The following is a 22333-nucleotide window of genomic DNA, read 5'->3' as shown; positions in this document are numbered from 1 at the left end:
CTACAGTATTTCATTATCACGTTAAGTAATAATTTCAAATGGTTGAAATGTTCATTTTTTGGGTAGATTAGGGTTGAAACAGAATATCATAAGCAGGGCTGGAGTGAATTTATCTCATTTCTTCCTGTGATTGGCTGTTGCGGTGAATGTCAACAAAGATTTTCTACCAATGAACTGCAAGCGCGGGAATGCTGCCATTAGCCCAACACCCTCCCTTATGGACTGCTGTTGGCCTGTTGATAGTGCAAAGTTATGTCAATAGATGGCGTGTGCTGTATCTTGCAGGTTGGCCTGTTGATAGTTGAATTTTATGCTGATAGATGGCGTATGCTGAATATTATGGCTGCTATTGGCCTGACCTGTTGTTAGCGTGTTTTTCTACCGATAGATGGAATCAGTTGTATTATTCAGTGTTTTCTCAAATATAAAGGAATATTACCATGTATTAGAATTTGATGTATAGTTATGTTGATCACAATCGACTTGAGAATGGTCCAGGACGGACCGAAACGTCGTCGCCCTTTCACCTTCTAGTGTGTGGTCTGGTCAACAGTTATGTTTAGCTTAGGTTATGTTAGGTGTTTAGGTTCAGTTGTCAATTATTTGTAGTACGTGGGTGAAGCAGTTATAGAATTGTTTTTCGAACTAAGGACGTGAGCGCAGCACTTGTTCCGGAAGTGTTCGAACGTCATCAGTTGTGAGTCGCATGGGAAGTGTTTTCCATTCACAAACAAGGGATTTAGCAGCAGGATTAACTAGGATTTGGCCTTTGTTGATGATGAGGACGGGCTGACCTTTGGTGGAGCATTTAGAGAAGTGAGCTTCAATCACCGAAAGTGAATAAAGCACTTTTTCGAAACAAAAGTTCGAACGTTTTCAGTGTAAGTCATGTGTAAAGTGTTATAAGGTTTTAAGTACGAGCTGTTCAATCGAAGCCCCCAAATATATACATGCCATATAGTAGCAGTCAGTGTTTATAAGTTAGACGTAACTTGCACCTAACTAACAAGTGAAAACGTTCAAATTATTTTCGAAAAGGGATTCACTCACTTCCTGTTCGAAGCTCAGGGTATACAATGCTTCACACAGCGAGGCACCACGACCGGTGAGATGGACGGCGGCGGGTAACGAGACCAGCAAACTGTCCAATCACCCGCGTTCAAACGAGCGAATGACCGGGGAAGCATCCTGCTCCACCATCCTCCCAAATCAACATAGTTGAAACAATTGCTCAGTGCCCGAGCATAGGCCTATCACCATCAGCCCAAACGGCCATCTTTCTCACAAGTAAGTGATGCACTTGATGCAGGCGAGGAGTCATAATCGACTTGAGAATGGTTCAGGACGGACCGAAACGTCGTCGTCCCTTCACTTCCTAGTGTGTGGTTTGGTCAATATTAACGTAGATGCCGTTGTAAGTGGCCAGACATACCCTCCTCCCGCTTGAGCGACGGCTGTGTTAGAGAACATTAACTAAGATCGGCGGAACTCTTGTGTTGGTGAGAACTAAATTACGCATTACATTTGAAAGAGACAATAAACTAACCCTGCGGTCGGCAATAGCCTCAACTAGCGTCAATCGGTGTACTAAAAACACAATTCGGCTCACTTGGTCGCGATAGGTCAGCTGGGAGAGGTGAGGCGAATGTTAGATACAAATAGAGTTAAAAAGTAACTTTGTGAGAACAGTGAACTAGCATGAAGAATAGTTCAAACGAGAGATTGACCGGGGGAGCATCCAACTCCACCATCCTCCCAAATCATCAGCAACATATTTGTTTCATAGTTGAAACAATTGCTCAGTGTCCGAGCATAGGCCTATCACCATCAGCCTAAACGGCCATCTTTGTCACAAGTAAGTGCCTTGCTGTGCTTGTACATGTATAATTCAATACTGCTTTCTTTCGACATAATTGCACTGAACGGAAACGCGAGATATCGATCTCTTTGTTTATCGAGCCGGTTACTTGACACTTTCAATAAGTCCCAACTACGTTTGGGTGCGCGTGACAGGATGAGGAACGGAACAGGTTTTCTTGTTATTGGGAGATCATGTTGGGAGATCAGCCCCCCTCCCTCCCCCACCTCCCGATCTCTCTCTGGGAGATCGCCTCGACCTATCACACCCTGGGAGATCGTCCCTCCCATCTCCCACCACACCCTGGGAGATCGCCCCCCCCCCTACCAGTCCCATGGCAGGGGTAACTAACATTGACTTCAATTTTTATTTCTTTATTTATTTAAGAGTTGCGATAAAAGAGAATAGAGTTTATTTAATGTAATAGAGTTGCATTGGATATTACCCTTGGGGAGGAGGGATACTGCCTCAGTTATTATTATTATTATTATTATTGTTATTATATAAGTTATCATGTCAAATGATTGTTATTTTTGTCGGTTTATAATATTCCTGTTCATTGATATATTTATTTGGCTTAAAAAATGTATTTTGAGGCTGGCACAATGATGGACCAGAATGGTGAATTTTCACTGTCTCAGTGTGTCCCCCTCTCCCCTGAGACATACACGTAGGGGACACTCTTCAGGCGTCACATACACGTAGGGGACACTCTCCAGGCGTCACATACACGTAGGGGACACTCTCCAGCCGTCACATACACGTAGGAGACACTCTCCAGGCGTCACATACACGTAGGGGACACTCTTCAGGCGTCACATATACGTAGGGGACACTCTCCAGGCGTCACATACACGTAGGGGACACTCTCCAGGCGTCACATACACGTAGGGGACACTCTCCAGGCGTCACATACACGTAGGGGACACTCTCCAGGCGTCACATACACGTAGGAACTCTGTAGTAAATATTGCACTACGGTACATTGATACAGTAAAGCGTAGGATATCGCAACTAAATATGTATTGGCTCATTAGTTTGAGGGGAAAAAATATCACTCTGAAATGAATTAGTTATCTATTTCCGTTTTCTTTTTCAATCATTGTGGTTTACAGAGAACGGAACAGTACGACGAGATTTCAGGGTATTCTATGTTATCCATTGTTTGAACCGAACTTTATCGTGAAGATTCTCTTTAATGTATTATTTAATATTATCGCAAAGATATGTGAGGATTTTGTGAGATATTTTGATTGTATAATTTGACTTGGAGAACGTGAGTTTGAGGTCTTCTGTTAGTAAAGTATCGGGTTTGCAAAATGCAATCAAGCTGATTGAAGAGGGGCATCGACCCGGACAAGCTGGATAGTGTAAAGGGTATCCCGGACAAGCTGGATAGAGGAGTCACCCCTGGAATAGTGGGGTGGGGACGTACCTTGAACAAGCCGCTGGCTTCCTATGCCTCTCTCCCTCTTACAAATGAAGGCCATCAGACCAAATCAGGTATCATCTGTATGTTGAGAACCTCGTTCGCTTTATATATTTATTTTTTCTTTGATCTCTGGTGTAGGCTTTACTTTAAGAGAGCAGGTCCCGAAGTTGCGCCTTGCTGAGGCATCTTAATCAGATTTAAATCAGATTACTAACACTTTCAACTTGTTCATCAGTCATTATCTTATCGTTTCTGGAGATTTGGCTGTGATTATCAAATATTTTTTTTTGCAGTGCCAAAATTAAGTATAATTTTTGTTTTTGTTTTTTTGTGATGGCAAATTTTTGTGGGTGTAGGCGTGGTGAACGATGGTATTAAGAGTATGCAGTAAGTGCGGTCCTATACTGTGTTTACTCGCAGCAGTAAAATTTGATCTAGTATCCTGATATCACTCACTGCGCCTGATATCCTAGTTATTTCTTGTGGTTTGTCAACGGGGTTGCTAATAAGTAACAGTGAACTCTGCTCACCCCCCCCCCCTCCCTTATCGCCTGTAATCATCGCCAGTTAACGGATGTTAAAACGACCTAAATATAACACCTCGACGACGATACAGCGGTCACTGACACCTGTAGCCTCGCTACTCGTCACTGCCTTCTCATTATGTGCACCTGCCTCTCATAGTACCAGAAATTTTTAGCCCGAATTTAGGACCACAAATTTTTGCTAACTTGTTGGTGTGGTAAATGTGGGTGATTTTAACCTTTTCACCGCTGCCCACTAATCGGTGTGCACGACTAGCTAATCAAATTCTGAAACTAGTTCACCGCGCATGAGTTTCCTGGCTTAGAGACTGTGCTTGCGGTCGATCTCGAACCCATTGTTGATATAACAATATACATTTGACTGTGTATTTAGCCCTTCAAGACGGTAACTTGCTTGGCTTAATGAATTTTAGGGTTCAGTTCCTGACCCAGTTATTAGTCTCTTATCCACTACCGCCCACAGGATGGGTATGGGGTCCACCACCGCTCACAGGATAGGTGTGGGGTCCACTACCGCCCACAGGATAGGTGTGGGGTCCACTACCGCCCACAGGATGGGTATGGGGTCCACTACCGCCCACAGGATGGGTATGGGGTCCACTACCGCCCACAGGATGGGCATGGGGTCCACTACCGCCCACAGGATGGGTATATGGGGTTCAACACTGTCCACAGGATGGGTATGGGGTTCAAGACTGCTTATAGGATGAGTATGCGGTCCACCACCGCCCACAGCATGGGTATGCGGTCCACCACCGCCCACAGCATGGGTATGCGGTCCACTATCGCCCACAGGACACTATCGCCCGAAACGCTACGCGTACTAGTGGCTGTACAAGAATGTAACAACTCTTGTATATATCTCAAAAAAATATTATTCTTAGGGCCGTCATCTTACTGTTCTCAGTTGCTTGAAGATATTCAAGCAATATTGAAGACGCAAGATCTGTGATATCTCTCCAAGACTGTAGACTCCGTCTCTGTATAGTTAAGGGTCCACCGGCAGACCAAGAGAGTGGTGCCTTCAAGATGTCTGGACACGCATGTGATGTATATTTTGTCTAAGGTTTTTGCTACCATGCAAGCATGGGGTAAGCTGCTCGCATTCCTCCATCTCCACTTTCTACCTCCCACACTCTCTCTGCATCCCACTTTGTCTCTACCTCATCTCTCTGCCTCTCACTTTGTCTCTACCTCATCTCTCTGCCTCTCAGTTTGTCTCTACCTCATCTCTCTGCCTCCCACTTTGTCTCTACCTCATCTCTCTGCCTTCCATTCTCCTCTGGCGTCCATTCTCTCTGGCGTCCATTCTCTCTGGCGTCCATTCTCTCTGGCGTCCATTCTCTCTGGCGTCCATTCTCTCTGGCGTCCATTCTCTCTGGCGTCCATTCTCTCTGGCGTCCATTCTCTCTGGCGTCCATTCTCCTCTGGCGTCCATTCTCTCTGGCGTCCATTCTCCTCTGGCGTCCATTCTCTCTGGCGTCCATTCTCTCTGGCGTCCATTCTCTCTGGCGTCCATTCTCTCTGGCGTCCATTCTCTCTGGCGTCCATTCTCCTCTGGCGTCCATTCTCTCTGGCGTCCATTCTCCTCTGGCGTCCATTCTCTCTGGCGTCCATTCTCTCTGGCGTCCATTCTCCTCTGGCGTCCATTCTCTCTGGCGTCCATTCTCCTCTGGCGTCCATTCTCTCTGGCGTCCATTCTCTCTGGCGTCCATTCTCTCTGGCGTCCATTCTCCTCTGGCGTCCATTCTCTCTGGCGTCCATTCTCCTCTGGCGTCCATTCTCTCTGGCGTCCATTCTCTCTGGCGTCCATTCTCCTCTGGCGTCCATTCTCTCTGGCGTCCATTCTCTCTGGCGTCCATTCCCCCTTGGCTTCCATTCTCCCTGGCGTCCATTCTCCCTCCCACTTTCCCCTACTCTACCTCCCTCTTTCTTTCATATTGTACCCCTCTACCATCCTCCTTCTTCGTATACAACACTCAGGCGGGACCAAAGAGCCAGAGCTCAACCCCCGCAAGCACAACTAGGGGAGCACAGGATATGAAAACAGAAAGAATTTGTAAGGAATACTTTATTCATAACTCACACACACGTAACACCTCCCCCACACATGCACATGCACGCCCGGCCCATTACACAGGATTATCAAGCACAATATACAATTCATTTCTAGGAACAATAACCCGGTGTTGCTCCTATTAATTATACAGTCAGAAACCTGGCACATGACCCGGATGTATATATATATATATATATATATATATATATATATATATATATATATATATATATATATATATATCAGTTGCTGATATCTTGATTAATATCTTCAGGTATCGGGGGGGATTTTTATCTTCAGGAATTTACCAAAACTATTATCGTGCTTGTTAACTGTGTTTGGGACTCTGTAATGCCCTCAATCCGGATGTGGTGGTGTTGATGTGGACAATTGGTATAGTTTGCCTAATGAGTGAATGTGTACCTCTTATTATTGTGAAGAAATGGGAATTGGAATGGGTTCAAATGAAATGGGAATGGGTTTTGCTTGTTCTTGGTTTCTATGCTAAAATGCATCATATTCGCGTAGATATATCGGGATATGCTTCCAAATAATTTTTTGTGCAAGAACGATATATATACAGATACTGTATCGCAAAGAAGCTGAATTTGTGGACTAAAATCATATATATACACACACACACACACCAGCATACAACATATATGATTCCGTATTTTAAGTACACTATACAAAGAGAGCACGTATAATCCTGTGAATTATATATATACATCTTTAATAACTCCGGGTTGTGTCGTTGTGATCCGTGCCGGCCAAGCTGGCAAGCTTCTTGACCACTGTGCTATGGTCGCAGTGTATATTACAACATATACACTATACATGTACACTATACATATACAAGAGACCTCGTTGCTGTATATACATACTTACATACAAGGAAAATAACACATTGTTAGCATATATATATATATATATATATATATATATATATATATATATATATACATGTACAAACTTAAGGATAGAATTCTTCAACATATATACAAATCACTTAATTCCGGTTCGTGTAAGTTACATGTGTTTGCGTGTAATCCACACCGATAATGCGCAAATAAATAAGTTTATTTTGATTTATAAACAAAAATACAAAAGACAAAAGGCTACGTTGGATTCAGTTATCCAGGGACCTCTGAAGCTAGAGTCCGGAGAATCCTATTCGTAGATTCCGTTTTCACCGCTTAAAGTTGTAACATGTGGGGCGGATTATCGGATTAACTTAAGATAACGGGTTCAGTTACCATGGTAACATCTCCTGATGCCGTCACAGATGCTGCTTTCCCCTCGTATGATGAACTGGATTGAACGCAAGACTTTATTTAAGCCTTCGCCTATATGACACAACTTACAACAATAGCCTAGTCTAAACCTACAAAAAGTCGCCCTCTTGATATGCCAACACTGCAAGTTTTGCGTATATTTGAACTCTGAACTTAACACAGCCAGCAAACGCTATTTGGTATACAGTTCTGACTTAGCAATTTTCAGAACCTAAACTTATTTTGCTCTCTGAAGAGAGACACACACACACCATCCCGACACTTGACTATTAGAACAAGACACGTGTATCCCAATTGAAAAAAAAAAAAAGATTCATAACGTGAACTTGGTTTTTCTAGTTAATAGTTTTCTCTTTCCTTTCGACCCGATGATATATTAAATTTTAACAAGACAAAATCAACTTAATCGTAAGTTTTCGTTGTAAATTATGCTTAAAACTTGAAGCAGAAACCTTTTCGAGTCTGGAAAATTGATCCTTCAAGTTGAAATAATTAAATTAAATTGATCTTCATATCTGCCTTGGTCTCGGTCTCTCTTGGTCGAAGAAGAACGCGGTGGGAACTTCGAGTACACCCCTGAAGGCTCTGCCAAATGAATCTGAAAACGCACGGCCTTAGACATCCCTCAGAACTGGAACTTGCATTCTGTTTCCTTCTTTGGGGAAGGAGTCATTTCGTTCTTGCCCCAGTTGGGCATAGAGAAGCCTCGGACAAGCCTGGCGCCCCGTGATCTCAGCTGGTCCAGACCGACGCGAGGATCGACAAGCGCAGGCTTCTTCTTTCTCCGTTCTGGAAGAGAAAGAAAAGTAGTGGTAGTGGTGAGAAAAAGGGTAGTTAATAATGAGGGTGAAGTGTATTAGGGGAAATGTGACAATGCTGTTGAAGTGGTATCATATGCTGTCAGTAAATAGATCATTATATGGTGCTTGATATCGGTTGAATATGTCGCAGCCCTGTTTACGTTTTTACAACATTGTATAATATTTCACTAAAGGGGACAACTATTGCAAGATGGTTATAAGTATGGTGGTGAGAGAGGATGGGAGGGGAGGAGGATGGAAGGGGAGGAGGATGGGAGGGGAGGAGGATGGGAGGGGAGGAGGATGAGAGGGCGGAGGAAGAGGATGGGAGGGAGCAGGAGGAAAGTCCAGAAGGGTAGGAGGGATCTGGATTTCGAAGAAGGATAGAGACCTATGGCCAGGTACAAGACTCCGTGCTTCAAGGAAAGGAGTAGGCAGGCAGGCAGGCAGTCAGGGAGATGAGATCTTACCTGCCACGTACGCTGGGGGAGTCTGAGGCTGGATGCTGAGGAAGAAGTGATCTCTCAGATTCTCCGGCAGCGACGAAAGCAGTTTGGCCCTGATCTGCGTCACCACGCTGGGAACGTACCTCGTCTGCGTAACGAAATGAACCATTTAACTCCCCCCAAAAAACAGTGACAACGTTGTATGATACGAAGAGGGTGGAATACCTGAGATATTATATTCACATGAGAGGCAAGTCAACACCGCGACTTCCAAGAACATCGTTTAAGGTGTAATTTAACCGCCCCACCTTCTACCAGTCATTATGAATGGGCCCATTAAATTACCTTAGGGTCGTCCCCGGCAACAGCATCAACCATGTCATCAATGACCTCTCTGATCTTCTCCGAGGGCTTGGCTCTGTTGAGGTGCATGGAGATGGTCGTCTTGAAGTCCTTGATGTACTCGTCACCGTAGGACTTCTTGACGTCCTCAGAACACTCCTGCCAGAACCTGTCAAGGGCGCTGTGGATGGGTCCTTCTTGACTGATGGGTGTTCTGTGGACCGCAGGGAAAATACATATATACATATGTGACAGTGTCAGACCAAGGAGGAAAATTGAAACAGGAATTTCCTTAAGTACTTTCGTATATTAATACATCTTCAGAAGGAGTCTGAAGGAGTTTCGTGATTTACACACATATATATATATGTGTGTGTTTGAAGCATTGTTTAGGGTGTTGTATGTGGCACTCGTAGGGGTCATTTGAACTACCTAGCAACAGTATGACACAGGTGTCATCTTGACTCCCTAGCAACAGTATGACACAGGTGTCATCTTGACTCCCTAGCAACAGTATGACACAGGTGTCATTTTGACTCCCTAGCAACAGTATGACACAGGTGTCATTTTGACTCCCTAGCAACAGTATGACACAGGTGTCATCTTGACTCCCTAGCAACAGCATATGACACTTGCAGGTGTCATTTTCAGTAAGCAAACGTCATATTAATATGTCTGTAAACATTTGTAAGACTTGAGCATTAAAAATGTTTGAGAAAGTGTTTACCACAGTGCAAATAAGTGCGGGAATGCTATCGTTCACCAAGACACTTGCGCACGTTATGACATGTGGGGGAAGAGCTGGTCTACGTTGGGATTCACGATACATATATGTAAATAATTACGAAACCTGTACATCTTTCCTCAATCTTGGCGCCTTAATGTACATTTATCTAACAGTTCATGAGCTCAAAAAGAAACTACGAGGTTATTTATAACAATAATAACCTTGGGTTACCCTTCCCAGGACCCCACCCTTCCCCAGGACCCCACCCTTCCCAGGACCCACCACCCTTCCCCAGAACCCCACCCTTCCCAGGATCCACCCTTTTCCAGGACCCCACCCTTTCCCGAGGACCCCACCCTTCCCGAGGACCCCACCCTTCCCCAGGACCCCACCCTTCCCCAGGATCTCACCCTTCCCAGGACCCACCACCCTTCCCAGGACTCCACCCCTTCCCAGGACCCCACCCTTCCCAGGACCCACCACCCTTCCCCAGGACCCCCCACCCTTCCCCAGGACTCACCACCCTTCCCCAGGACTCACCACCCTTCCCCAGGACTCACCTGTAGAGGGTGGGTTCGACGGTGTGGACAGAGATGCCCCACTTCTGCATCTCGAGTCTGAGGCCGTCGGCGAAGGAGACTGTAGCGTGCTTGCTCATGCTGTAGGCGGTGAAGCCCGGGAAGGTGTAGCGGCCTGGCGGTGACAGAGAGGCACAGGTGATATACAGCTGGGGAGTTAGTGTGCATAATAAGAATGTTGCAGCTGCTACACAAGAAGGGATATAAACATGGACTCACAGTACGCCAAAGTGACGGTATTATTGTATCTCGCAGCAATACACACACATACACTCCATACACAGTTTCCAATGTAGATATGATAGCGCTCGAGAAGCTCAGAAATTCACGAAGCAGTTACGCAAGCACTTACGAACCTGTACATCTTTTCTCAAACTTTGGCGGCTTTGTTTACAACTATTAAAGAGTTAATGAGCTCCGAAGCACCAGGAGACTGTTTTATAACAATAACAACAGTTGATTAGGAAGTTTTCATGCTTGTAAACTGTTTAATAAATGTAAACAAAGCCGCCAAAGATTGAGGAAAGATGTACACGTTCGTAAGTGCTTGCTTAAGTGCTTCGTGAATCTGGCCCCAGGAATCTGTACACCGGTAGATTGACTGTTGAGAGGCGGGACCAAAGAGCCAGAGCTCAACCCCCCCCCCCTCAAGCACAACTAGGGGAGTACACAGCTTCAGTGACGACACTGCTATAAGAACGCTAACCAAAGCGAAGTTGAGAAGAATGAGGTAACATATATTATACAAATAATATGTTAATAACATGTAAATACAGACCACACACACACACATGACTTGGCTACAGACACAAACCCCGACACTTCCTCGTCTCGACCTTCCTGGCTCCCTCCTCCCAACCTCCCTAAGGAAGACAAGATCTTGCTTGCATCAGACGGACCCCCTTAAAAAAAATTGTTGAACTAAACAAAGACTTTAAAGAAAAATGACGAAAGAATGTCAAGGTTGAATTACACCTATAATACCACTGTGTGTGTGTGTGTGTGTGTGTGTGTGTGTGTGTGTGTGTGTGTGTGTGTGTGTGTGTGTGTGTGTGTGCGTGCGTGCGAGCCGCGCCTACTTTGTAAACAAGATAGGTGGCCTAATCTTTTATTATACATATTCGCAAGTCACCCCGAAAGAATCAAGAAGAAAATTGGTGTGTGAAAATGGCATTTATAGAAGACTATTTTGTTCTTTTAAGTACGCTGATGGAAGCCAGTTTTACTCTTTTTTCTCTCATTCCTTTTTTAATGTAAGAAGAGACACACGAATCTGCGGAGTCTTGTTTGCAGGCCCCAAGTTCCCTCTCCCACAGTTTTGTGTTTGTAGGCTAAGCGCTCACTCTCCCACAGCTGTTTTCCCACAAACAACGCAAACCGCCAATAAATTTACAAACATGTCCCCCAATTTCTACCCCTTTTTACTAACCACTGCATACTCTATTAACAATCAGAAACAGCTAAATCATCTATTGTACCATTTACTTTGGTCGTTTAACATATGTATACCAGTGGTTTGCGAGGAAATGGAAAAAACCAAATGTATATTACATGAGGAAAAAATGGGTGAAATTTGAGTAGGAGAGAATTATGAGTATGATGAGGCTGCTGTGAGATATTGTCCGAGTAACCTCGTCCGATTCTCTGTAAATTAGCTTCTAATTCGTTCCAGGTTAGTGTTCGGAGAACCCCGGGATTGATATCTCCCCTTAGGGGCTGGTTGTATACTAGCCGGAGTCTATCTACTACCTGGACTCTACCCCTGCACTACGAGGTAGATAACGACGAGGTCTACGTACATAACACCTCCTCCTCTTTCCCCACACACAAACACACACACACACCAATGAAGGTGTTGTCTTGAATTGAGTTAACGTCTGTGGTCTGCTTGCGATATTTAATTTATCGTAGCAATAATTGAGCAGAAGCTTGTCTGGAGCGTGTTATATGTTGGGTTTTGGGAGTGGAGGGTTGGGGTGTTTGGTGGGTTGGGGGCAAGGGGAAGGTTAGGGTCTTCGAGAGGCCTTGACCATTTCAGCTTGTCATTGACTACACACCACACTATATAACACCCCACTGTTCCACGCCACACCTGCGCCACACCACACTGTGCCACACCACACTGTGCCACACCTGTACCACACCCCCACATAAAGATACAGACACACCAGAAAGCCTACGTCAGTAATCAACGTCTCCACACAACACAATACGTCTTAATTGTCGAGTGACGTCGCTTGAACTTGAGGACGCGCCCAGACCAATCACTGACGTACGCCAACAGTGGCCAAAGTTACATACAATGTTTGTTTTTTTGGTACTACAGCGACCAGCCAATTGGTACCGAGGAGCAATGTTTACATGTTGAGGGCTCCTTGGGGGGGGGGGGGGGGAGTCCCAAGGCGATATTAGTGTTTACACTTACGAGTGTGTTTATTTAGATGTTTATAAGAGGCGAGGATATGTGTGTGATGTAAACACGCGGGTATATAGTGATACGATATTTAGAACATTTCTATATCAACATTAACAGCTTGAATGTTTACGCTGTAGAGTTATGTAAGTTATTATTGTGTTGGGTGGTGGGGGTGGGGGTGTCAGTGTGGGGGGAGGAGGGAGGGAAGTGCGCTCACAGAGCCAGAAAGGGAGGTCTCACAGAGCCGGGAAGGGGGAAGGGGCTCACAGATCTAGGAAGGGGGAAGGGGCTCATAGAGCTAGGAAGGGAGAAGGGGCTCACAGAGCCAGGAAGGGAGGTCTCACAGAGCCGGGAAGGGGGAAGGGGCTCACAGAGCTAGGAAGGGGGAAGGGGCTCACAGAGCTAGGAAGGGGCTCACAGAGCTAGGGAGGGGGGGTGGGGAGCTCATAGAGTCAGGGGGGCTACGGGATCCGTCAAGGACTCGACGCGATCAACGGGTACATGAACTCTGGGGAAACAGACTGTTGAAAACTGCAAGTCAGTACGCCCCAAGGTCAAGAATAGAGGCTGACCTCTGATGGGAGCAGTGTTGGGGTGGGGGGGTGGGAGCAGTGTTGGGAGGTGTGGGAGCAGTGTTGGGAGGTGTGGGAGCAGTACGAGGCATTGAAGAAAGCTTATCCAACAGTGACTACAGGAGGAGTGAGGTCTCTGTCTCTGTCCCGGCCGGCTAGTACCCGTGATCCTGGTGGTGCTGGCATTGTTCCCCGATGTGTCTGGACCTTGACGGGGTGGTGGGGTGTCGTGGTGGTGGTGGTGGTGGGGTGTCGTGGTGGTGGTGGTGTGTCGTGGTGGTGGTGGGGTGTCGTGGAGGTGGTGGTGGGGTGTCACGCTGGTCAGCCCTGTTGTTGAGAGGCGGCGACGACCGAATGCGCCCAGTTAATGTTCGCCCATGTTTCCCCAGCAGTAATTATGGGGGGGGGGGAGGGAACTGGATTTAAGCATATTGACGTAGAGTAAGACTTGTGATAATCTATAGTCCTTATTTAGTATCTTTTGCTAGTTTTGATCAATTGGCTTTCTATGTAAGCTTACGTACAGGTTATTTACAGCTTTCGATAAACGTCTTCGGTCTTATCCGTCTTGGGGCGTTATTAATTGTCTTAGAAATGAAGGCCTAACGGGATTAGTTGGATGTAGGTAATTACCTAAGTGTAGTTACAGTATGAGAGCTAGTGGTGTCCCGTCTTCCCAGTACTCTTCGTCGTATAACACTTTGAAACTACTAACGGTTTTGGCCTCCACCACCTTCTCACGGAGCTTATTTAGCCGTCTTCCACTCTGCGAAAGAAAACTTTCTAATATTTTTTTCGCCACCTTTGTTTCCTTAACTTGAATTGGTGTCGTCTTGTTCGTGAGGTTGTCGGATTCAGGAATTCCTCTTTGTCAATTTGGTCGATTCCTTAGTATTTTGTAAGTGGTGATCATATCGTCTCCTTTTTTTCTTTTATCTTCTAGTTTAGGCGTGATTAACGCCTCTAGTCTCTCCTAATAACTCTTGTTTTTTTCAGTTCAGGAAAGAGTTTTATTGCATGCCTTTGCACCTTTTCCAGTTAATATATGTGTTTCTTGAGATTTGGTCACCATACAACTGCTGCATATTCCAGTTTTGGTCTCATAAAAGTCATGAACAGTTTCTTTAGTATTTCATCATCCATATAATTAATAGCAAGTCTGAAGTTGGAAAGTGACCCATTCGCTCCTCTCACAATGTTCTTTGTGTGTTCCTCTGGCGACAGTTTACTACCCAAAACCACCCCCAGGTCTCCTTCTTTATTACAGTTCTGTAATTCCTTTCCACATAATTTACAAGTTGTGTGTGCTCTATTTACTCAGATTCCACATTCCATAACATGACATTTATTCACATTGACTTTCATTTGCCACTTGACGCTCCAAGCACATATTTTATCTAGATCAATTTGAAGGGCATGCCAATCGTCTGCGTCTCCTATCTTCTCCAGTATCTTATCATCCGCAAACATGTTCATATAATTCTGTATTCCTTCTGGTAGATGGTTTATGTAGACGATGAACATTACTGGTGCAAGAACTGAACTCTGTGGTACTCCGCTAGTAACACTCCTCCAGTCTGATACATTGTCTCTGATTACCGCCCTCATCTGTCGGTTAGAAAAATTTTCATCCATGTCACAAGTCTCCCTGTCACCCCTCCAGCATGTTCCAGTTTCCAGAACAGCCTCTTGTGTGAGACTATCAAAAGCCTTTCTTAGGTCCAGATACCGTCAACCCAACCACCTCTTTCTTGTATTATCTCTGTGGCTCTATCATAAAACACTAAGTAGATTTGTTATACACAGGATCTTCCTGTTCGCAAACCATAGTGTCTGTCGGTTATTATGTCATTACTCTCTAGGTGTTCAACCCATTTGGCTTTAACTATTGTGTATAGTATTTTGACTACCACGCTTGTTAATGACACGGCTCTATAATTTAGAGGTTCCTCTCGACTACCATTTATATAGATTCGTACTATGTTTGCCTTTTTCCGTGTATCTGCTAAGATTCCTGTGCACAAGGATGTCTGGAATATTAATTGGAGAGGAATGCTCAGCTCGGTTGCACATTCTCTCAGCACCCAAGGTGAAATTCCACCAGGTCCAACCGCTTTATTTCTTCCTGGCCCTTTGAGTAATTGTTCTATGTTGTCTTGAGATACTTCTTTGTATTCTGTGGCGTGCTCTGGAAGTGGTGTTGCGTGTGTGTGTGCGTGCGTGAATGTTTGTATGTGCGTGTATGCGCGTGCGCGAGGAAGCGCACCTACGTGCGGGGTGTACATGAGCAAGGGCACGTGCGATAGTGTACACCGGTTGCCTATTTGATTAAGGTCCCTTGTGTACTGCGAAGCGGTCCCTGTGACGTAAAGATGTCCATTGTGAACTGAGAGATGATCCTTGTGACTCGGAGATGACTGGTGCTAGTCTCGCTCTTCGTAATTCTCTAACGTTACTGCTACTGCCTCGTGCTACCTTCAGTTACTGCTACAGTTATTGTCCCAGCCGTGTCTGGGTGCCAGGGACAGGATGAACAACCCAGCGGGTTTTCTTCCTACTAGGGGGTGTAGAACACACCACTACGGTGGTACACGTGCTTTCTAATGTTGTTAGTTGGTCCTTTATCAAAACGTGACTGGGTGGAAGAGGAGGGGGAAGGGGGAAGGGTAGTGGAGGAAGGGGAGGATTGGGTGTGCAAGTTCCCCGACTACTAACGAAGAGGTCACGCTCAAAAAGCCCAGAGTTCCGACTAAGGCACACAGGACTCCATTGTTGTGCGGACCTTCGCCTGGGATCCGCTTCGGTAATCTGGCATACGTAGGAGGCTGTTGTGACGACAGTCGTTCCCCGAGGGTCAAGCCCGAGGGTCAGGCCTGAGGGTCAAGCCTGAGGGTCAAGCTCGAGGGTCAGGCCCGAGGGTCAGGCCCGAGGGTCAGGCCCTAGGGTCAGGCCCTAGGGTCAGGCCCTAGGGTCAGGTCCTAGGGTCAAAGTGGAGTCGGAAGATCTCAACAGCGGGCAGCAGAGATTGTTCATATTTATATGGGAGTTTGGGGATGAGTAGTGTAGGTGTAGTAGTCTAAGGTGGTGTAGGTGTAGTCTGGGGTGGTGTGGGTGGAGTAGTCTAGGTGGTGTGGGTGGAGTAGTCTAGGTGGTGTGGGTGGAGTAGTCTAGGTGGTGTGGGTGGAGTAGTCTAGGTGGTGTGGGTGGAGTCGTGGTGGTGCTGTGTTTGGGAACAATACAACAGGACGCTGGCACCGGACGCCAGCCCACAGGATACAATAGAAGGTGCCATGTTTGAACCCTTGACCTAAATTTCTAGCTCCAATACCTTCTCCCAGGCCTACACCCTCTACCAGGCCTACACTTCCCAGGCCTACACCCTCTACCAGGCCTACACTTCCCAGGCCTACACCCTCTACCAGGCCTAAACCAGAAGACATCGTTTGAGAACTTCCTAAATATGTCATTTAATACCCAAAAATAAAATGAAATACAATTAATATTAGTGCAAAAATTGCTAGGAAAGCGTCCATTTCCATTTTGTTATTGGATAATAATAGCCTCTTTTTTTTACACTGGTGACACCGGTGAAGGGGTAACACAGGTGTTCCAGGTGAGCAGCGACATCTGTGGCCAGTCACTGATTTACCCAAGGGGGGGAGGGGGAGGGTCTTGCGTTTGTACTAAGACTGGAGCCTCTAAAGACTGTAAGTTGTAAGAAAACCAATATTTATACGAGAAGACATTTTCCGAACTGACCGACACACACACACACACACACACACACACACACACACACACACACACACACACACACACACACACACACACACACACACACACACACACCTGTACGGAAGGGCCTCACGAACGCAGGAATGCCTACAATAGCTCTTTATAGAGCACAGTACATCCAGTGGTATTGTGTAGTGTTGATAACACTGTTCCTTTGTGTGTGTGGCTCATATGTTGTCTCTACATTCTCATTTTGTGGTGATCAATGTAGCTGTTGTTATTGCAGTTATTGACTCAATTGTTACTTAAGATAGTTGAGCATCTTGATGTATTCTAGGTGTGTGTGTCGACCGCCCTCGCACCCTGGGTGCTAGGGCGGGCGGTGTACGATATCATCCTAGTTCGATGCCCTACGTACCAACAGCTGAAGTGAACCGAAGCCATTAAACACTTCAAGTATGAATCTGATTCTATAAGAGGGTAATATGTTACTTTTCATTGACCTTAAATTATAGACAGTACCCTCATTCTTCGTGGATTTGGGGCACTTCGCAGTTCCGTCGAAGTGATTCGTAATTCTTCGAGGTTCTTGGCTAGTGAGTCGCAGTGCTTGGCCGGCGGGTCGAAGTACTTTGAAGGCGGGTCGCAGTGCTTGGCCGGCGGGTCGAAGCACTTTGAAGGCGGGTCGAAGTACTTTGAAGGCGGGTCGAAGTACTTTGAAGGCGGGTCGAAGTACTTTGAAGGCGGGTCGAAGTACTTTGAAGGCGGGTCGAAGTACTTTGAAGGCGGGTCGAAGTGCTTGGCCAGAGAGTCTAACGAAGTGCTTTGCACTCCCCTAGCCAGCAAAACTACCCCCCTCCCCCCTATTCCCTTAGCAAACAAAACATTCATCCCAACAAACAATGCATAAGAACCACACATACAAACCAGCAAATCGCTAACCAAAACACGCCGACGGCTTCACGTACCGCCCTCAAAACGCCCCGTCACACCATTATCACCCAGCCTCCATCTTCGCCTTCAGCGTCCGCAGCAGCGCCCTCGGGAACACACACTCCTGCGGCCTCGTCAGCAAGGTAAACAACAGAGCCAAAACAAAATCACCTAAAAGGACACCGACACAGGGGGATTCCGGCCATCGGCGCCTCTTCCTGAGAGGTGGAAAGTCCTCTTCACTCTGGAGCTGCGTCATCCCTGCGTTGTTGGATCAGTTCCTCAGATTTTTTTTACATTGTCTTGTGTGACGTTAATTTTTGTTGTGTGTGTGAACGATTTGTTGAAGTCAAAGTCTGCGATACATGTTGACGTTACAGTTCTTATCTGGATGTCATTGCCTTGCCTGTCAGTCACTGCGTTGCCTGTCAGTCACTGCCTTACCTGTCAGTCACTGCCGTACCTGTCAGTCACAACTGGGGAGCTATGCCTGATAGGTTTTATCTACTGTATCATCCACTAGACATCTTTTATATGTTACTTTATGATTAAAACTTTTTTTGGGGCCAAATTTGACTTTAAGGCAGTGGATGGAGGTGGCCACGACCCTCAGCTGTCATAGACCACGACCCTTAGCTGTCACAGACCACGACCCTCAGCTGTCACAGACCACGACCCTCAGCTGTTATAGACCACGACCCTCAGCTGTCACACACCACGACCCTCAGCTGTCATAGACCACGACCCTCAGCTGTCACACACCACGACCCTCAGCTGTCATAGACCACGACCCTCAGCTGTCATAGACCACGACCCTCAGCTGTCACACACCACGACCCTCAGCTGTCATAGACCACGACCCTCAGCTGTCACACACCACGACCCTCAGCTGTCATAGACCACGACCCTCAGCTGTCATAGACCACGACCCCCCCCACCTGTCATAGACCACGACCCTCAGCTGTCATAGACCACGACCCTCAGCTGTCATAGACCACGACCCCCCCCACCTGTCATAGACCACGACCCTCAGCTGTCATAGACCACGACCCTCAGCTGTCATAGACCACGACCCCCCCCCCCCACCTGTCATAGACCACGACCCTCAGCTGTCATAGACCACGACCCTCAGCTGTCATAGACCACGACCCTCAGCTGTCATAGACCACGACCCTCAGCTGTCATAGACCACGACCCCTCCCCACCTGTCATAGACCACGACCCTCAGCTGTCATAGACCACGACCCTCAGCTGTCATAGACCACGACCCTCAGCTGTCATAGACCACGACCCTCAGCTGTCATAGACCACGACCCTCAGCTGTCATAGACCACGACCCTCAGCTGTCATAGACCACGACCCTCAGCTGTCATAGACCACGACCCTCAGCTGTCATAGACCACGACCCCCCCCCACCTGTCATAGACCACGACCCTCAGCTGTCATAGACCACGACCCTCAGCTGTCATAGACCACGACCCTCAGCTGTCATAGACCACGACCCTCAGCTGTCATAGACCACGACCCCCCCCACCTGTCATAGACCACGACCCTCAGCTGTCATAGACCACGACCTTCAGCTGTCATAAACCACGACCTCCCCCCCCCCCCCCCCCCCCACCTGTAATGGACCACGACCCTTCGACAAAAAATAATCCCAAGGTTTAAAGGTTAAAAAGTCATGGCAAAATATTTAGTTCATTTCTAAACATTTCAATTTTTGTTTTGTTTTTGTGACATTTTAAAATGGAGGACAAAATGTCTCCATTTTCTACGAGTGTTCGAGTCGCTTGCAATTTAAATGTGTGTGTGTCTGACACGCCCACACTGTCAGTCAAGACTTTCACCCTTCTTAACCCAGAAGGAAGTGCAGTGTGGGCAAGTGTCTCAATATTTTAGAAAGTGTGCGTTCGCTGGGGTCACGTTCGCAGGGGTCACGTTCGCTGGGGTCACGTTCATAGGGGTCACGTTCCCAGGGGTCACGTTCACAAGTAGGGTATTTCAAAACCAGATTTCTGATGCAAAAATTTTTTTTTTTAGAAAAACATTTAACGGCAAAACATATATATATATATATATATATATATATATATATATATATATATATATATATATATATATATATATATATATATATATATATATATATATATATATATATATATATATTATATATATATTTATATATATATTTATATATATATTTATATATATATTTATATATATATTTATATATATATTTATATATATAATATATATGAACACGTTATACAGAACGGGGTGAGAATATCTTGAGCTGCTTCATTTCTTTGTGTGTATTTATACCTCAATAAACTTATTTTAAATTTTCAATTTCGCCGCGTGCAGGCTAATGCATTGAGGGAAAGCACGTCCGAAAGTCCATTCGAAAGTTCTCCCTCCATCTCTCTCTCTCTCTCTCTCTCTCTCTCTCTCTCTCTCTCTCTCTCTCTCTCTCTCTCTCTCTCTCTCTCTGGAAACAACAGATGGTTTAGAGGAAGGAGACGAGAGAGTCACTAGAGACCTCAGCTTGGGTTACATCTCTGATGCTAACATTTACAAATACCACTAGACGACTTCTCTCGTTGCTCCCCCCCAGACGACGCCCACTTGAAACATTCACCGCAAAAGGCCAAGCACCAATTAACTGAAGAGATGATACACTTATAATCGCATTGCTTAAATAAGTTACACAGCTCTGAAGATAAACACTTGCTGAGCTGCTCTCAAGGCTAACAGAGGGGGCTATTGCGACTTAGCAACGGCGCCTAAACTCTCGCCTGTACACAAGATAAGAAAGTATTTATTTACCTGCCAGGGACGCTACGAGAACTATCCGGCCCTTGGAGTTGCGGAGGAGCGGCAGGAAGGTCTTGGTGACCCTGATGGGCCCCAGGGAGTTGACCTCGTACACCCTCCGGAACTCTGACAGAGGGCACCACTCGATCTCCGTGAAGGCTGCGATCCCAGCGTTGTTGATCACTGCCCACAGACCTGTCCGGACGGGGCATGGAGCAGGGGCATTGATGATAAGTTACTGTGGTTTGAGGTGGTGATGGTGATAGCATTGAGATTGATGGTGGGGTAGTGGAGGGGGCGGGGGTTGTGGAGACAGTAGGGGGTGGAGGCGATGATTGGAAGGAGGTAAGGGTCATTACAGTGTAAGGTGAATTTTCAGGGGAAAACGCCAAATCGTACTATATAGCACTGGAAAGGGGATCAGGATATAAAGATTTGAGATGGGACGGGGGAAAGGAATGGTGCCTAATCACTTTGATGGATGGTCAAGGGGATTGAACGTCGACCTGCAGGAAGCCAGACCGTCGCTCTACCGTCCAGCCCAAGTGGTTAGACCCATCGTAGTGTAAGTAATTATAAAGACCAAACACCGAATGGTCGAATTTCTTCCATACAACAAACAAGCCAGATTAACACAGGATCAGACCCCAGTCACCCCACAGCTGTTGACCCACAGTCACCCCCACAGCTGTTGACCCACAGTCACCCCCACAGCTGTTGACCCACAGTCACCCCCACAGCTGTTGACCCACAGTCACCCCCACAGCTGTTGACCCTCAGTCACCCCCACAGCTGTTGACCCACAGTCATCCCCACAGCTGGTGACCCCCATTCACCCACAGCTGTTGACCCACAGTCATCCCCACAGCTGTTGACCCCAATCACCCACAGCTATTGACCCCCAGTCACCCCCCCAGCTGTTGACCCACAGTCATCCCCACAGCTGTTGACCCCAATCACCCACAGCTATTGACCCACAGTCCCACAGTCATCCCCACAGCTGTTGACCCCAATCACCCACAGCTATTGGCCCCCAGTCACCCCCCCAGCTGTTGACCCACAGTCATCCCCCACAGCTGTTGACCCCAATCACCCACAGCTATTGACCCACAGTCATCCCCACAGCTGTTGACCCCCAGTCACACCCACAGCTCTTGACCCACAGTCACCCACAGCTGTTGACCCACAGTCATCCCCACAGCTGTTGACCCCAATCACCCACAGCTGTTGACCCCAATCACCCACAGCTATTGATCCTAGCACTAAGCAGGTCAGTGGGAAGACGACCCAGATTAATCAGGTAGAACATGCAGTCTGCCGCCTCCGTAGCCTGACCGTCGCCATGATAGCATAATGATGACCAGGCTGGGATAGCGTGATATAATGTGCACGATCAATTGCATGACTGAACCTCTATTGCAGTGCAACGCCTTCATACGTGCAGTTGCGAGGGGCGTAATGTTTACAATGAAGGAAGAGGGAGTTACTCGCTCCATCAGTGTCCATCATGATAACTCTGTCTCAAGCACGCAAGAGGCTTTTGGGTTATATTTGTGCTGTTTCGTTATCTTGTGTTGTCTCTCTTTCTCTCTTGTTATCTCTTTTCCTGTCTCTTTTTGTTTTTATCTTGTCTGTTTGTAATCTTCACTTGTATATTTTTTTTCCAAAACATCCTCACACACACACATTCATACACTGTACTCATCAACACACCTTCACACTGTACTCATCAACACACCTTCACACTGTACTCATCAACACACCTTCACACTGTACTC

At 46.4% G+C, this 22333-nt stretch overlaps 2 protein-coding genes across 2 annotated transcripts in view; both read right to left on the bottom strand.

Moving 5' to 3' along the window:
- Nucleotides 1-5061: 5061 nt before the first annotated feature.
- LOC138371186 (zinc finger CCCH domain-containing protein 13-like) lies at nucleotides 5062-5730 on the bottom strand. The gene has a single exon (XM_069336022.1). It carries the CDS (start codon nucleotides 5728-5730, stop codon nucleotides 5062-5064), a length of 669 nt encoding a protein of 222 aa, XP_069192123.1.
- Nucleotides 5731-5890: 160 nt separating this feature from the next.
- The window catches only part of LOC123768440 (17-beta-hydroxysteroid dehydrogenase type 6), a 34450-nt gene continuing 18007 nt past the window's right edge, over nucleotides 5891-22333 (bottom strand). Inside the window, 5 exon segments of the mRNA XM_069336306.1 lie at nucleotides 5891-7978; nucleotides 8460-8583; nucleotides 8781-8991; nucleotides 10065-10197; nucleotides 20568-20750. Of these exon segments, the coding sequence (XP_069192407.1) occupies nucleotides 7815-7978; nucleotides 8460-8583; nucleotides 8781-8991; nucleotides 10065-10197; nucleotides 20568-20750 (815 nt within the window). The 3' untranslated portion in view covers nucleotides 5891-7814.

This window comes from Procambarus clarkii, chromosome 35, assembly GCF_040958095.1.
Source record: "Procambarus clarkii isolate CNS0578487 chromosome 35, FALCON_Pclarkii_2.0, whole genome shotgun sequence".
In the NCBI taxonomy this organism is placed as follows: Eukaryota; Metazoa; Arthropoda; class Malacostraca; order Decapoda; family Cambaridae; genus Procambarus; species Procambarus clarkii.
The sequence above is the reverse complement of the archived record's forward strand: the minus strand, read 5'-3'. Positions and strand labels throughout refer to the sequence as shown.